Source organism: Canis aureus, chromosome X, assembly GCF_053574225.1.
Source record: "Canis aureus isolate CA01 chromosome X, VMU_Caureus_v.1.0, whole genome shotgun sequence".
Lineage (NCBI taxonomy): Eukaryota > Metazoa > Chordata > Mammalia > Carnivora > Canidae > Canis > Canis aureus.
The window spans coordinates 120,729,342-120,746,146 of NC_135649.1; the positions used below are offsets into that span (position 1 = coordinate 120,729,342).

The 16,805-nt window shown below is 40.3% G+C and overlaps 2 protein-coding genes across 10 annotated transcripts in view; one reads left to right on the top strand and one right to left on the bottom strand.

Annotated features, from left to right (window-relative positions):
* Window positions 1-3,462, bottom strand: part of LOC144307985 (uncharacterized) — a 51,323-nt gene extending 47,861 nt beyond the window's left edge. For 5 of the 9 annotated variants that reach the window (XR_013374637.1, XR_013374636.1, XR_013374638.1 and 2 more), the window contains exon 1: window positions 3,329-3,462. Coding sequence is in view for 2 of the 9 variants with exons in the window: in XM_077888100.1 (XP_077744226.1) it covers window positions 3,329-3,448 (120 nt within the window). In the remaining 7 variants the exon portion in view is untranslated. The remainder of the gene's footprint in view (window positions 1-3,328) is intronic. The other 4 variants (XR_013374640.1, XM_077888102.1, XM_077888100.1 and 1 more) reach the window with 2 other exon arrangements.
* An 84-nt stretch (window positions 3,463-3,546) lies between these two features.
* Window positions 3,547-16,805, top strand: part of NLGN4X (neuroligin 4 X-linked) — a 361,845-nt gene continuing 348,586 nt past the window's right edge. The window contains exon 1 of the mRNA XM_077889032.1: window positions 3,547-3,938. The gene's annotated coding sequence lies outside the window, so the exon portion shown is untranslated. The remainder of the gene's footprint in view (window positions 3,939-16,805) is intronic.

Genomic DNA, 16,805 nt, shown 5'->3' on the forward strand with positions numbered 1-16,805 from the left:
CATGATAATCCGAGAAAACGGGAAAATGCGACACAGATGCACAAATAGTGAGCCTTTGAGATTTAGCTTATTTGACGTTCCTCAGATATAATCATGGTTAGTTAACACGTTCCCGTAGAACCTTCCAATTACTCCTGGGGAAACATGCTTTCGGGTGTATATGCATTATTAATCACCAACTGTGCTTTTTAACTGTTTTCTTCACTTAATACCTTCCAAGTTTCCTTCTTGTCAGTTTAGATCTCTGTCGCTATTAGAATGGGTTCAGGATATCCTGTTATATGTCTGTGCACCTGTATATACTGAGTACGTAGGCCCTCTTCCATGACTCTCAAGGAGTTCTCGACATACTATTTTAACTCCATAAAATATCTTCATATTTTTAGGAAAAAAAAAAAAGTTGTCTCCTTTATGTCTCAAAACTCACTTGCAAAACCTACCGGGTTTGTCCGAAAGAACTTTCAAGCATTTCTTCAAGTTAATACTTGGATATTCTGAATGAATTTGCATTAACGTGTTTGCAGTGGACTTTATCTTTACGATTTAAGTCTTTCTGGACCAGCATGCTCTGTGTCTATTTAGTCAGTGCTTTCTATTAAATCACATCTATTTTGTTTTTAATGTCCTTCCACTGAGTTTAAGAAATCTATCTTTCTTGGGGTGCCTGGGTGGCTCAGCTGTTGAGCGTCTGCCTTTGGCTCAGGTCGTGACCCTGGGGTCCCGGGATCAAGTCTCACATCAGGATCCCCGCAGGGAGCCTGCTTCTCCCTCTGCCTGTGTCTCTGCCTCTCTCTCTGTGTCTCTCATGAATAAATAAATAAAATCTTAAAAAAAAAAAAAGATATCTTTCTTCCTATAGGTATAGACTTTCTCATTGATTTTATTCCTCTCTTTCTTGATGTTTGTCACTATTGTGCAAACAACACTGCAGCATTATGTTTCCTACCTGGTTATGGTTTAAACCTGAAAGCCATATTGACTTTCTGTTTCAATCCGGTCAACAGTAACCATTTTTTAAAACGCTTACTGTTGCCTCCCTGGGTTTCATAATGAAGTTGCATAATTTTGGATATTATTTGGATTTTAAGCTGGCCCTTGTGGTCTGCTATCAGGCCATCTTCAGATATCAACGATTTGCTTCCTCCTATCAAATGTGTCCCATTATCTTTTTTGATGGAAAACTATAAAGAAAACTGGGGTGAGAATTCTTATCATCGCCTGGATTGAGGTTAAGGGAAAATGTCTAGGGCTTCACCGTTAGCATGACTCGACTTTTGCAGTAATGATTTTTTTAATCGTGGGAGGAAATGTCTTTCTCTTGCTGTTTTAGTAACAATGTTTAGTAGGTGTGGATATTGAATTTTATCAAATTCATTAATGTTTTCTAATTTATGGAGAAAACTGCTTACTCTTTCTTTGGTGTCCACTGACACAATGAGTTATATCCTTGGATGTCATGTTGACCTGCCTTACGTTCCTGAAAGGAACCTTATTTGTTAATGACATACTGCTCTGCTATTGTCCTAATTTCTTTGTTCTTGGAAAATAATAAATGCACAGGAATCTTGTGCTTCGTCAGAACTTAAAACAACTCATTGCACTTATGGCATCATCCTCTGGCAACTTTCTCAAAAATTTTTGGAACCGTTGGTCTAAGATTTTTACCTCTTTTTGAGCCTGTTTTGACAATTTATGTTTTTTCAAGAATAGTGCATCCTCATTTCTAAGTTATAGATATGATAATATATATTATATATATGTCAAGGTATATTCACATTACATCCATATCATCTATTTTACATATGCATAAAACATGGATATGAAACAATAAAGAATAGGATTTTCTTCATATTCTATATACAAATATATATCTTTCAAAGGTATTAATTTCTCTATATTTGATTATGTATAATTTTTCACTCATTTTGGATCTCTGTAAGATTTTTAAATGCTGTTCATAGCTATACACTTAACATTACATTTTATTTGTTTTGTGGAAAATCCTATCTAGCGTGATTTTATAAAAATACACTTTCCTCTAATCCATTCAATTCCACTATTATTTAGATTACTTCATTTGCATTTGTTCATTTAAAGTTCTTAAATGAAGGCTAAGTTGCCTGTCTTCATTTATTTTTAGCAATGCATTAGTTTAAGGCTATGCTATTTCCCTGGAGCCCAACATGGCCAGCATGCTCTAAGCTGAAGATAAACTTCTCACACTGTTGACTTTTGATCTGGTGATGCAATTTTAATATTAATATTTAATGTTTAATGTTCCCTTCAGCCTCACCTCCTCCTTTAACTCCACATTTCTGCCAGAAACCTTAACCACGTTCTAATCATCATGGCTCATACACTAAAATTCTCCATGACGTGCAAAACATCCTTTCAATTTTGTAGGATGGTGTCCTCTGTCCTTTCCGATCTGACGTGTCCTACTGGTTGACCTTGGAGCCCTCCACCTTCTGCATGAATCCTACCATCAAGACTATAGGAAACAAATTTGATTCTTTGGAAATCACAAAACCACAAAATTTCCGGCCCACCTTTCCACACTGTGCTTTCATTCTTTCTCTTCCTTTCTGATCATTTCCATTCCCTTCCCTTCCCTCCCGTCAATGTCACCCCGATGCCTAACACAGAGATGACGATCCATTTTCGCTGAGTGATCAAAAGCGTATGATTGCCTACCTCACGCCATCACGTTTCATGGTTTTCTTCCTCTTTTGACACAATTTCAGACCCACTCATGTCTCACATATTCGTCCCTCAAGGTACAGATAATGAGTAGATAATCCAAATCTCATGATCACGCCATTCCACAGCCTTTTTACCTCAGTAATAATTTAACCCCCCCCCCCAGGGCAGGGCTAATCTTTGCGAATTTTGTCAGAGCGGTAGGCATAAAATATCAGAACCAGACTCGTGTTTGAGGCTTCCAAGTCCCCACATCACAAGGAGGCAAAGCTCAGCCCTGCAGGTACTAGTGTGAAGACGTCATGAAGGTGCACACAGAGGCCTGAAGTCCATGCCCCTGAAACAAACCCAGTATTTTCTCCATTTCCCAATATCTGATTGCCTCACACTTCCCATTACACACCTTTGCTCTGTCATTGATTCCTGCTCCCCTGAACATGAGCTGCCAGCAGTCCACGGCTGCTGGGTTGGCTACACCATGGCCCCACTGTATGAGGCAAACCAGAAAAACCTTGTCAGGGGGAAAAACAAGGCAGCACTCACACCTTCCAACCAAGAAAGAAATGATCAATATATGCTAACAGGCAGTTTTAAGAAACACAGTTTAAGGCAAAACCAACACCCTTACCTCTCGCCAGTTGGGGTAGAAATTGGAACCATTTTGGAGAAAAGCCTTCCAGCTAATTGCTTTAGAAACTCTCTCTAGGTGTTCATAGCATGGACTGGTCATCATGTTTGTGAGCAGCATGGCCCATCTCCTGGAAACCAGTGATGTCACAAACATGCCTCTTGTGATGTCATCGAGAGCTGGGACTTAGCTTAGTTGACTGGTGAGAGGTGGGTGTGAGCCACAGTGCTGTCTAACCCAGAGGGAGGTCAGGAAGGTGCCAGCTTCCCTGCTCTAGGGTATGTTCTAAAGAAATGATCATTATGGGATCCCACAAGCATACTCCACTCCTCCACCCATTGCCAGTGGAAGAGATTTGTGGAGGCACAGAAAACTCCGTGTATGGATGGAGGAGGGGTCTAAGATTTGATGGTCTAGCCTGGATGCTCATCAAAAATGCCCATATTGAGCTCCAAGAAAGATCTTCACGTCGAATGAGACCACCCTTCATGCATCCTTCTCAGTGCAGAAATGGACAGATGTGGATGAAGAAACAGGAAAACATTCTTCACCTCCAGGAAACAGACTCCTCCTCTCCTTCACGAAGCCCATCTCCACACGGAAATGTATGGTACGTTATTAACTCAGAGGCATACTTCACTCATGTCCTCATTCCATATTACACAGCTCCTAACATCCCTTTTCTGTTGTAGGCAGGACCCCACGTGGGGTCCCACGTTACGGCCACTCCTCATGTTTTCCTAGGTCCCTCTCGCCTGTGATGGTCTTCCCAGATTCCCTTGTTTTCAATGAGCTGGACGGGTTTGGAAGAAGAGTGCTCAGGTCTTCTGTAGAATGTCCCTCGGTCGGGGTTTGTGTGATGCTTTTCTCACGCGTAGACTGGGTTATAGGGTTTTAGAAGAAAGAGGCAAAGGGTCATTTTGGTCACATCCTAGCAAGGGTACATTCTGTTAACGTGATGGCATAGCTGGTGTGGACCTTGATTGCCCAACAGGGGTGGTATTTGTTGGGATTTTCCACTGGAAAGTTACCTTTTTGTTGTTTACTGGTATATTTTATACGTACAGAAACGTGCAAAGCAGGAAATGCAAATTACCTATAATTATACCATCATTTCCTATGAGGTATATATCCTTTTAATTATTTCTGTAACTATACACCTGTGCCTATATATAGCTATATTTATATCTACCCAATCATTTTAACTTGTTTGTTAATTTATATATTGCACTCTTGGCCCTTGTCGTTACCTATCCTGGAATACCATCTTTAAATAACTGCATTGAACTTCAGCTCCTTCTTATTTGATCCACTCTCCACTTGGGGCCTTAAGCTCCTGCCATCTCTTCACTGTTAATAAACAGAACTTGGAAGAACCTACAATTAAATTTTTGCATACGCCGATGATTCTTCACTGACACTGTTTTTCTAGGAATGGAATTGATCGTCAAAGGATGTTCATTTGTTTTCTTTGCTATATATTGACGTATTTCCTCCCGGAAAGTTTGTAACGCATCAGAAACCCTTGGGTGCACCTGTTTCCCATGGGTGCCAACCAATACCGAATGTTAATATATATGCTATGCACATACTCACATGTTCTTGGTTCTATTTTGTTGGCACACATGTGATGACAAATGTTTACAATGCACATTGTGTGAACAGTTTCAGGTAAGCATGAGCCCATTGGCTACCACTGATGCTTCTTACGATTACAGTACAGGTTTCCCAGAGGGCTGCTACATTCTGTGCCCGATGTAAGAATTGGCTCTGGGCACATGGCTGAGTGGCAGGAAGATGTTCTGTTGTTATTCCAGAGGCATAAGCAAGTGCATTTAGGCGCATGGTATTGCAACTCATATTTAAAGGACCGTCAGGGTGTTTGCAGGGCCGTGATTTACCTTTCCATTAATAAACACATGTCCTTATGTTCAGCCAACATGCCAAGTAGCTTTGAAAAATGCTTCCTTGACCAAAGTCCGGAAGTTCTTCCATCATAAATGAATAGCAATTCATTTTCAAGCCCTTTTTTATTGACCTGGTAGATAGTTTTTGCTTCGTAGCTCACTGTAACTCATGAAATCCCCACCACCACCACCCCCGCCGTACAAGGAAAATTCTCAAAAACTCTTCTCTCTCTCTTTAGTACCTTAGAATTCGTTCCTTTAATCTACATATCTTGAAAATGAGCGCACGGGGCAATATGCTGAAATCCGGCTAACCCAGACTAGAGATGATTGCCATCTCTTTAAATATTTTTAAATTGCTTTAATTGCGGAATGCTGATTTCCAAGTGTTGAGAAAATAGAATGCCATCCTGGAAATTGGAGCGTTTTTACCTGAAATATGTATTTAGAAAAGTTCTGAATTTGCATCACACATCAATTAACTCACCTCAGTTAAGCACCTGAATAGCAAAAATAAATTAACATTAATTAGTGCCAACAGCCCATAATCATATTCTTAAATATAGCTTTTATTTTCCATCTCAATGTCATGGGACATTTGAATGCTCTTCAGTTCCTGAGCTTTAATTATTATTTTTTTTTAACCAAATCAAGCTTTCCTGGTTTTTGCCCTCTGCCGGAAACTACAGGTGGTGATAAAAATGACAATCAGTTCTGCAAACTTCTTGCTAATTGGAGGTAAAAGCTCTGGAACGTGGATGAGGAAACAGTGTTTAGTACAAGCATCACCCTTAACCTCTGTATGCATCTACATAAGCTGATAGATGTCTTTGAAACACAGATTTCTCATCCCTCAAAAGAATATGCATTTTTACCAAGTCTCAAAATTGAGAGATTGTAGAAGTTCTTGCAAACTTAAAAAGCGCTTTACAGTTGCCAGAGAACATTATTGTTTGTAAACTGAAGCTGATGATTCCTTAAGCTTCTCAGCACAATTTAAAAACACATTTCTCTTAATATATTTTCGATCATTTCTAAGATACTTTAGTACGTATCACTGCGTCATACTTAAAATTTGTATTTGAATGTCATGGGACCAGTCTTATGTCTGGTTTTTGTGTGTGTATATGTGTGTGTGTATTTTGGAGGAAGCATTAAAATTGAATTGGAATTTTGGTGAATATTACATTCTACCAAAAGTATTTGGGAATCCATCCTTTACTATTAACACAAGTGTAAGACCACTCATTATGTAGCACATGTCACATGGCTATATATTTTTTAGAGTGAGTGGAAGTATATGGGTCAGACTTTGAACACAGATCATTAAATCAGTTGTGGTACTTTTCCTGCATAGACAGAAAACTGAGAAAAATGCCCGGAGGACATCTGCAAAACACCAAGAGTTAGCATCTTACTTAATGGTTAAGGTTGGATGCCTTCCCCGAAGATCAGGAGCATGACAAGGACAAAGATTACTGCTCTTACCACTTCTATTCCATATTGTTGTAGAAATTCTAGGCAAGATAGGGAAGAAATACAAAGTCATGCAGATAGAAAAAAAATTTGGTAGTCAGTTCATTTTATTTTATTTTAAGATTTTATTTATTAATGAGAGACACAGAGAGAGAGAGAGAGAGAGGCAGAGATCCAGGGAGAGGGAGAAGCAGGCTCCATGCAGGGAGCCTGACATGGGACTCGATCCTGGGTCTCCAGGATCACGCCCTGGGCCAAAGGCAGGCGCCAAACCGCTGAGCCACCCAGGGATCCCCAGTAGTCAGTTCATTTTATAAATTCAACAATTTTTTAAAAGGTATGTAGATAGGAAAAGAAGGCAATTTTTATTTGCAGATGTCATGATCTCACATATGGAAAATTCTAAGGATACAAGCTCAGTATATTAAAAAAAATCAATTGGGCAGCCAGGGTGGCTCAGCGGTTTACCGCCGCCTTCAGCCTAAGGCGTGATCCTGGAGACCCAGGATCGAGTCCCATGTCAGGCTCCCTGCATGGAGCCTGCTTTCTCCCTCTGCCTGTGTCCGTGCCTCTCTCTCTCTCTCTGTCTCTCATGAATAAATAAATAAAATCTTTAAAGAAAAAATCAATTGAATTTCTATATGCTTGCAGCAAATAATCCAAAAATAAAAATAAGAAAACAATTCCATTTATAAAAGCCTTGAAAACAACAAAATGCTTAGGAATAAATCCTATGAAAGAAGTACAACCTATACTCTGAAAACTAGAACATGTTGTGCAAAGTGCAAAGACATCCTATGTCCATGATTTGGAACACTTCATCTTTGCTCGGGTTAATATTCACCAAAGCGGTCTACAGATTCACTGCAAATTCGTCAAAACCCTCATGGCTGATTCCAGAAATGGAAAAGACTCTAAAATTCACATGCTATTGCAAAGGATGGTGATATACGAAGCATTCCTGAAAAACAAATTGGAGGACTCACATTTCCATGCATGGGTGGATATATAAACACAGGCGGTCCATCCCTAGAATGGACTGTCAGAAAAAAAAGAAAGACGTGCTGACATGTGCTACAACATTGATGGCCTTCGACAATGGTATGCCATGAGAAGAAGCCAGTCATAAAGGACCACGTTTTTTGGGGGACTCCATTTATATGAAACGTCTAGAGTAGGCGAGTCTTTAGAGACAGTAAGTGCGTTAGTGGTTCCAAAGGCTGGAGAGAAGGAGTGGGTGCAAATGTATGTATGCAAAGGTATGCAAAATGCATGGGCTGTCTTTCTGAGCTGATGAAAATATTCTAAAATTCATGGTGATGGTTGCACAATTCTGTGAACAGAAGAGAGACCATTGAATTGTACGCTTTTAAATGGGTGAATTGCATCGCATGTAAATTATATCTCACAAAAGCTGTTACAAGAAACCAAAAAAACTTGTGGAAATCAAAGAGTTCTATAGTTTGGACCACCTCTTATCACTGGAGTGAGTTCTCACGTTGTTGATCTATGGTTCCTCTTATATCCCAAAGGTCATGCTTAGCTGGATTCTGGGAACTTGGATTTCTTTTACTTCCTGAGGATAAGTGAATTAATTCCTGCCTGGATGTAGAGGAAAATTTCCTATTTCAAAGTATGGAGTTCTAATAAACACAATAAACTGATCATCAATCCAATGTATCTGGAGCAACTGTTAATGCCACGTGCTATGCCAAGGACTTTTGATGATACCAAATATTTAAATGCACAAACCAAAGCATCCCTGTCTTCAAGCCCAAGATGGCCTAGGCCAAGAAATACACTTTTTAAATTTGTGTTTTAATTTCATTTCTGGTGTATAATTGATTGCAGAAATTACAAATTCGTGTGTGGCCAAATCATTACATCTGTGCAGTGCCTGGGGTTTTCATCTTGCTTCAAAAGTTATCTCCAGTTCAACACCATATTTCCTCTTCCCTTCTAGAGTCTCTACCCTCATATTTAAAAATATATAAAGAATACAATAAGCCATAGCTACATAAATAGGAATATCTATCCATCCATCTATCCATCCTGTCAGTCTGTCTATCCATACATCCTATCATCTATTTATCCATCTGGTCAATCTACTATCTATCCATCTTATCTATCTATCTATCTATCATCTATCTATCTATCTATCTATCTATCTATCTATCTATCTATCATCTATCTATCATCTATCTGTCTGTCCATCCATCTGGTCAATCTATTATCTAATCATCCTGTCTACCTATCTCTCTATCCATCCTATCAATCTATCTATCCATCCATCTGGTCAGTCTATCCATCCATCCTATCTATCCATCCATTTGTCCATCTGTACTATCTGATCTATCATCTATCATCTCTATAAACAAGTAGATACTATTTAGAATTATAGTGACTACACACCTATCTGTGAGTGTATATGTGTAGCTGTTTTTCCCTCCCATGGCCACATCACCATCTCATGGTTACTTGTGAAACATGTTCTCTCTTCCTCACTGATTCAGGATATTCTCTTTGTCATACACTAGATTCCCCTTTTCATGTCAATCTATTTATGGACTCCTTGTCCTGTTGATTGCTCTCTGATTATTGCTCTACCAATACCAAGTGGCTGTAATACATGTAGCTTTATAACACATCTGTGCATCTGAAGGGGCCGGTGCTTCCTCACTGCTCTGAGAACCAGCTTTTCTCATACTCAGAGAAATCCTGCTGGCATTTATATTGAGATTGCTTTCAATTTTCCAATTAATTTAGGAAGATTGACATCTTTACAATACTGAGTCTCTGTCGCCAAGAAAAAAAAATAACATGTTTTTCCACTTATTTAATTCTTACTTAATATATGTCAATGATGTTTCAACATTTTCTCTAAATATGTTAGTACTTGGCTTTTTAAGTTAATTTTGAGGCACTTTATTTCTTGCTTATTTGGTAATGTGAGTTATCTTTATGTCATCTTATTCTCTAACATATTATTACTCATATGTGGGGCAATTATTGAATTTGTGAGTCAATTCCATAAATAGACATTTTACTTTAACATCTTAATGTCTCCATTTTTATTCTTCTGGAATCATAATTGTAGGGTTTAGTTATAAAACTAAACTTTCTGAAGATAATAGATATATACTAAGTATATTTTTTACTTATTTTTCCTATGTGTTGCATTAGATAGTAGTTCTAGAATAACATCAAGCATTGATATTCTGGGTCGCCATGAAGGCAAAAAAAGAAAATCTTGAAAGTTCAAGGCAGAAAAGGTAACAGAGATGGAAACATCAGGGAATCGGTGAAGATCCAGAAAGAAATGGAAGAAGGAGGGCCAGGGGTTCTACACAAAAGAGAATTTTGACCCTTCACTGCTCTCTGGGGATCTCATGGGAGTGAACCAACCTGATTTGAACAAACCCTTGATGACTCCCCAGGGAGCTGTGCCTGCATCTGATGACTCACACACAGTAGCACATTGACCCAGTCATCTGGAGGGCCTCTCTGGTGGCATGAACTCACCCTGGATCAGAATTGCAGAGAGGCAGCTTTGAGAAGGCACAGCCCCCTCATTCCTCAGTGGAAGACATCAGCCTCCCGTCTGCAGGAAAGGAGATGCTGGTTCACAGTTAACTTCTATGACTAAGAATTTTTTTTCTGTTCCTCCCTCAACTACCCCACCTGCATGGAATCCCCACTCCTCATAAAGGCTATGAACTTGAGGCGGGAAAAACAGGTCTACCTCCTTATCTGAAGTCTTGAAAGAATAAGCTCATAGTCCATCTCCTTAATACTTAGGAAAAACCCCTCAAATATGTAGAATGTTCTAAATGTAGTGTAAAGAACTATTTTTTATTTTCCGGAAACATTTCTGAGTAAATGTGGTGACTTTGATGCATCATTAATCCCAAAAATGCATTACATGTGTCCTACAAATGGGGAAAGTCATGCATCAAAATAAAGAAATTATCCTGGATCCATTACATCAGACAACCTAATCATCAGACCTCATTTAAGTTTGCCAATTATCACGTCCTTTAGAGTCAAAAACTACATTCCAGAATCACATGAGGCATTTGATCATATCTTTCAATCTGGAGCAGTTCCTCAGATTTCTCCTTGACTTTTATAACCTTGATGATTTTGAAGTTCACAGGCCAGTTATTTTGCAGAATGCTCCTCATGTTGTGTTTCTCTGATTCTCTGACTCCATTCAAGCTATGTGTCTTTGGCAGGAATATCCCAGAAATAACGTTCCTTTTGATACTATCTTGTGGTGAACAACATTTTCTTAGTGCCATTAATCAATGATGACCTAATGATGGTCACTTGATCATTCCATTAAAGTGTAAAGTCATTTTAAAGTCTGTAAAGTCAGTGTAAAGTCACTCACTTGCCCTTTGTAATTATGTATCACTGGATATTCTATTCCTCATCAAACTTGCTATTCATTTATTTAGGTCAATATGGCCTCATGATTTGTCATTTCATTCAATGGCTTCTAATCCTTTCAAACTATCCCAAGTGTGACCAGTCCTAGCTCCTCCAAATTAGCTTCAGTGTTTTTGATGTGATCTCATGATTTGGGCACTTTCTGACACAAGATATTCCTAACTCAGCTTGTACATTTCCTGATCCAGTCCCAGATGTGAGGGAGCCCTCATATTTCTTAATAGAGAATGGTAGCTAGAAGCCAAAATCTAGGTCTTTGGTGTACTCATTGCCATTGGACTGTCCCTGTTCCCAGATCCCTTACTAAACAGAACCAGGGAATAAATGCACACATTTATATCTGTATTCATTCTTTATGTCTCTCATGGTATCAAAAACCATTCATTCACACAGATAGCCTCCGATCCTATTCCCACAACAGTCTTCACTGAAGCTTTTTCCATTCCTAATTTTAACTCCCTTATCTGACCATGGGAACCTTGGCTCCCATTGTGACTAATGTACATGCTTATTTGTTCATTTCCCTTTTTTGGATGCAATCTCCCATAGCTGATCCTACTTCCACCCCCAACACCAGTGCCACCTCTCCTCCTTTGGATTTCCAACATCCCACACCAGGAAGCTTTCCTATGTGGCCACTTCTCACGTCGGCTCTGACATCCTGGTCTGGACCGCTGAGGCTCTCTCCCTGCCCTGGCATAAACATCTATTGTTCTCAGCCATAGTCTGTGGATTTAGGATGAATCAATTAAGAAAGGAGAGAGAAGAGCCTGTGGTCAAATTCCATGCTTGTCTAAGGCTGGGCTTGCCTGTGAAGAAAATAGTTAATTCTATTTTCCACAGCAAAGGAACAATCACGCATTGCATTAGATAAAGGAACCCTGACTGATGAAATAAACCCAAAACTGTGTAATGGTCCAAACACTAGAGCAACCTTTCTTGCCTGATGTCCAAAACAGGGTATCTTGAGTCACAAATGACTCTTGTCGAAGGAATGGTTCAGGCATCAGTTCCTGTCCTCGGTTTGGTGCCATAATTTTCCATAGCCAAATTCTCAGGCTTGTCTTCATCCTGAGGAATGAAAGACAAGGAACCATATCATAGGATTTTTATGCAGCAGGATTGAAAGCCTCCACGAATTATGTTCACCTCCTAGAAGTCAGGATCTCACTGCAAGGCAAGCTCTGGACGCGTGCTCACAACATGTCCAAGGAAAGAAAAAAGAGACGTGGCAGTTAACCAGTTTCTGCCAGACAGGACGTAGCACGGTTCAAATGGAGATTAACATATGGGCACTACATTTGGAACACGCATGATACTATCAAGGGAACAACCTTATTCTATTCATGTGCGTGTGAATGCAATTACCTTCACTACTACTTCAGCTTTGCCATGTTTCCTCCTTCAAGAAAAGGGAGATTATCTTTTTTTAAGCCATGTTCAACAAGCAGATATGACTCTATGTGATCAGGCCTGTGGAAATTTTCTTATATTATTAAAGATAGTGGTTGTTTTTTTCCCCCTCTAATTTTGATTATGTCACGATTTATGGTGGTGGCCAGTAAGAAAGAGCAGTGTAATAAACATGTCTTCACGCAACTATCTTTGGCCAGGAACTTCAATAAATGTCCATTGGCAAAAATGCATAAACAAATTCATTTTGCACAAACCCAAGGACTCATTAAAAACAAAACTATCAGAAACGGAGATTCCTGGCACAAGCCACATTTCTGGTAGCTTCCGCCCACTTGTTTATTGGAAAGAATCTCAGGGTTGAGTGATAAGGATGATAACTCATATGACCTTGTCCATTTTCTTGCCGATGCAGCTTCCAACGCGTGGGCTGCTAAACCAGCATCATCTAGATGGTGTCAAATGCGTAAATTTTAAAAAGCAAAAAAATGTAAATCATGACAGTGACCATATTTACCGACTACTCTACAGTATCTTGAGAGCTTCACTATCCTGGAGAAAAGGATTAATGGACATTGTGCTCAAATTTGCTTTATTCTAAGTCCTTTGGTGTCTCTTGGTAAATATTTCCTTTTCCTAACGTTAAAGGGATGATACCTGGCACACCAATTTCTATCTGTAGCTCTTTCTAGCTGATCAAGTTAAAAAAAAAAAAAAAACAAAGCAAAAAAAACAAAAACAAAAAACAACAACAACAAAAAACTAGAGTGGCAAAACCTCCCATACATTTTAAGCTGAATTTGACACTCTGGCATAACCAGACTTTGCCATTTGCTATGTCAACATGGAAAAAGTAAGGGTCTGGCCGGAGGTCAAGAAAAATGAAGAAAGATGAACAACAGGGAGAAGAAAGACAGTTCACTGAGGTCACGCCTAAGCTGATATGAGTGGGACAGCATCTCTCCCATGAGCGATAGAGGGTCCCGGATGTCACCCCCACAAATGCATTACTCCCGCGGGGCCAGCTTGGGTTCACCTGGTTGACCATGGCTCCAGCCTCCTTGCCCACATGGCTGCTGATCCCTCACCTATGTCATCACAAGCTTTGTTTCCAGACCTGCATATGAGCAATGGGTTCAACAAGAAAACAATCTTAACATTTTCACAATACGTGTTCTCCCTGTGTCTATTTAGTAATTATAAACATGGGACTGTAGTGTAAAAATCTAAGGAATGTTAAAAAAAAAATCTATAGTGTTCTTGCTGTTTGTGGCATAATAACCACTTACTGGAAAGATTGTAATTTACTCCATGCGAATTTAAAATGTTCATGGCAAAGTAGACGACTTCTCAGTTTGCACAGCATGATTCGTAGAGGGGGTGGTGTTGGAAGCGAGACGGGCAGCAATCCATGTGGAAGAGCAAGCTTGGGAAGGAGCATGATTCTCAGTAGTGAGGGAAGAGAGAATCAGATTTCCTCTGCTCTGCATGGGCCTTGCCGTGCATGCTGTGCCACTAGAGCCGACACTTGGCCCGTGTCCTCAGACCTGTAACATGTGGTGGGACACAGAGCTGGGAGGGGCAATGTGAGGTGGGTGTGAGAGGGATGGAGCACAGCTCTCAAAATCAAGGAAAGCTTTCAGATGCCCTCAAGGCTGCAGCCCAAGCTTCACATGGCAGCGTAGTGAAGTCTGCCTATCAAACCTATATCATGAAACCAGATCCAGAGCACCTTGGAGTAGAATCCCGGTGCCGATCACTGGTAGTGGTGCAAGCCCTCCCACCTGTCACTCTCTTCACTTTCAAAGCAGGACCACTCATGTCTAGTTTTCAAAGCACTCGTGGCAACCCTTGAAAAGCTTCCGCTGCACACCAACAGCTCCAGAAGTAGGGGTGCCTCCCTCTGCTGATATCTTGGTTCAAAAAGATGCTGATTTTCTTCAGAGCTATTCTTAGAGGTGATATCACATAATTTTGGAACACTAATTGGATTTTGAAACCAACCCTTCCAATGACGAGGCTCTGACTCTATACACTCTCTGCCAACATCAGGCTTTTATAGATCTTACCTCACTCAAGCTCTTCCCCCACTCAAAGGGGAAGTTCTTAAATAATTAATTGTGGAAGAGATTTGCTGAATGGTTATTGTTTAGAATGCTCTGAGATAATGTCTTGTGCAATGAAAACAGACTGGTGAGCAAGACACATTTGCCCTGCCTTTTTTATAGCTTAAAATAGAGTGGAGGCACTTTGGCAGGTGATCTAGAGAGTCCTCAGAAATACATTGGAGGAATAGCTAACCCCGGGGGGCTAGAAACATTCCTTAGGACAAAAAAATAATAATAATAGTGTGGAATGAGGGACAAAGGACTACAGGGGAGACAAGCAGGTGAATAAGTCAACGGTTGGGATCAGAGAATAACACTGACATTATGATAACATTGTGCAATATTAAGGGCTGCAGTTCTCAGAGGGATGCTGAGAAGCACGATGCAGCCGAGTGGCAGAAAGAGACACCGTTAGAAGAGCTCCAAGCTATTAAATCTAGTTTAGATTGTTTATGCGGAAAAAAAAAAAAGAAAGTGGCAGGCAAGGAAGGAGTAGGCTGAGTGAACAACAGGCAGAGCTGGGAAAGATTGTGTGGCGTTCCGAAATGCTACCCCAAGAAGAAGATCTGCTTTGTAGTCCGAAGAAACAAAGAGCGAAGCGTGGAGAAATCAACCCAGTAGCATGGAAGCCAATTTGAAATGGTGGAATGAATGCAAAGGAAGGGGACACACAAATTGTTTTTTCACAAGTGATTTTTTTTTTTTTTTTGATGATGGGAGAATGTATTAGATTTCTCAAGCTTAAGGGACCTCCAGAACTTACTTTGAACTCCAAATACAAGTTGGAACTTGGGGAAATAAAGACCACTGGAGGGGAGGCCAGTACAGAAACCATCGTACAAAAAAAATTTTCCCAAGCCGAGGAAGTAATTTTGAGTTTGGTGACCCCAAGGGCCTGCCAAGAACTTTGTGGAAAAGATAAGAATCGCATCCAGGCATTCGAGCAGCAAATGTAAGTGACCTGAAAAATGGAAGGAAAGAATAGTTTATCCTCAGGGTTTTTTTTCCGCAACGAATGCCGTAAGATGATTTAAAAATAATGCAGCGCCTTTAACAAAAACAGTCCAGGGACCACATTTGTAGTCTTAGCTCATTTGTGAAAATAAGACAAAGCCAGTTATAGTGGAAAAAGATCAACAGTGTAAATACCTCCCGTTGGCAAATGTTTAAATAAATCACATTACATCAAGTCAATGGATTATTATGGATCAAAAAGAAGTGTTGTGAAAACCGTATATTAGAAAATGTCGTATACTATATTAAGTATCAAATAAATTGGATATAAACATCACAAAATGAAAAATATACTTGGAAAAAAGGTGGGATGAAATGTAGACAAGTGATAGCAGTTATGTTTCGGGGGCTTCGCTATGATTCTATTTTGTCTCCTGATTATCTGAAACATAAAGCTTCCTATATTCGTCCTGGGTTTCATATAATGCAGAAACACCAAATTTTAATATTTTGTTTTGTTTTGTTTTTTGTTTTGTTTTGTTTTGTTTTTACGTTTGATTCATCTGCAGTTAACAGATATTGACTCAAATTATCTTAGGAGTAAAGATGATTTCCTTTCAAGGTGCTCAGAGACCAGAAGGGAAACTAGACCTGGAGGTCAGGCTGTCAGCAGGCTAAGTGCACGCAGGTCAGGCTGTCAGCAGGCTAAGTGCACGCAGGTCAGGCTGCTCCTGCCTCACTTTTACTGCGCTGTGCTCTCTTCTACGCAGAGTCTGTGCCTTGCTTCTCAGGGTACCAGCTCCTTTATTCCACCTCCCTCCTCCCCCCGCCTTCCCTCTCCTGCCTGTCTTCTGCTGCCCACTCCAAGGCTTCCTCCTGCTGTCGCGTGCTGCGATGGCTCTGCTCTCACCTCCCCTCCTCACCGTCCTTCTGCATTCCTGCAGAGTCCGCGTGCTCGCTTTGAGACTTCACCATCTAAGACTCCTCTAGCTGAGATTTCTGGAAGGAGCATCTTACTAGCCTGTTTGATCCCTGTGTGCCCCAGCCCACACCGGACGTGTCCACTCTCTCCTCCTGGGTCACATGCTCTGCACCGGTCCAGTCCACAGTATTCAGGGCATGAAAATAAGACTCTCCACAAACACTCCTTCAGCAGGGGACATAACC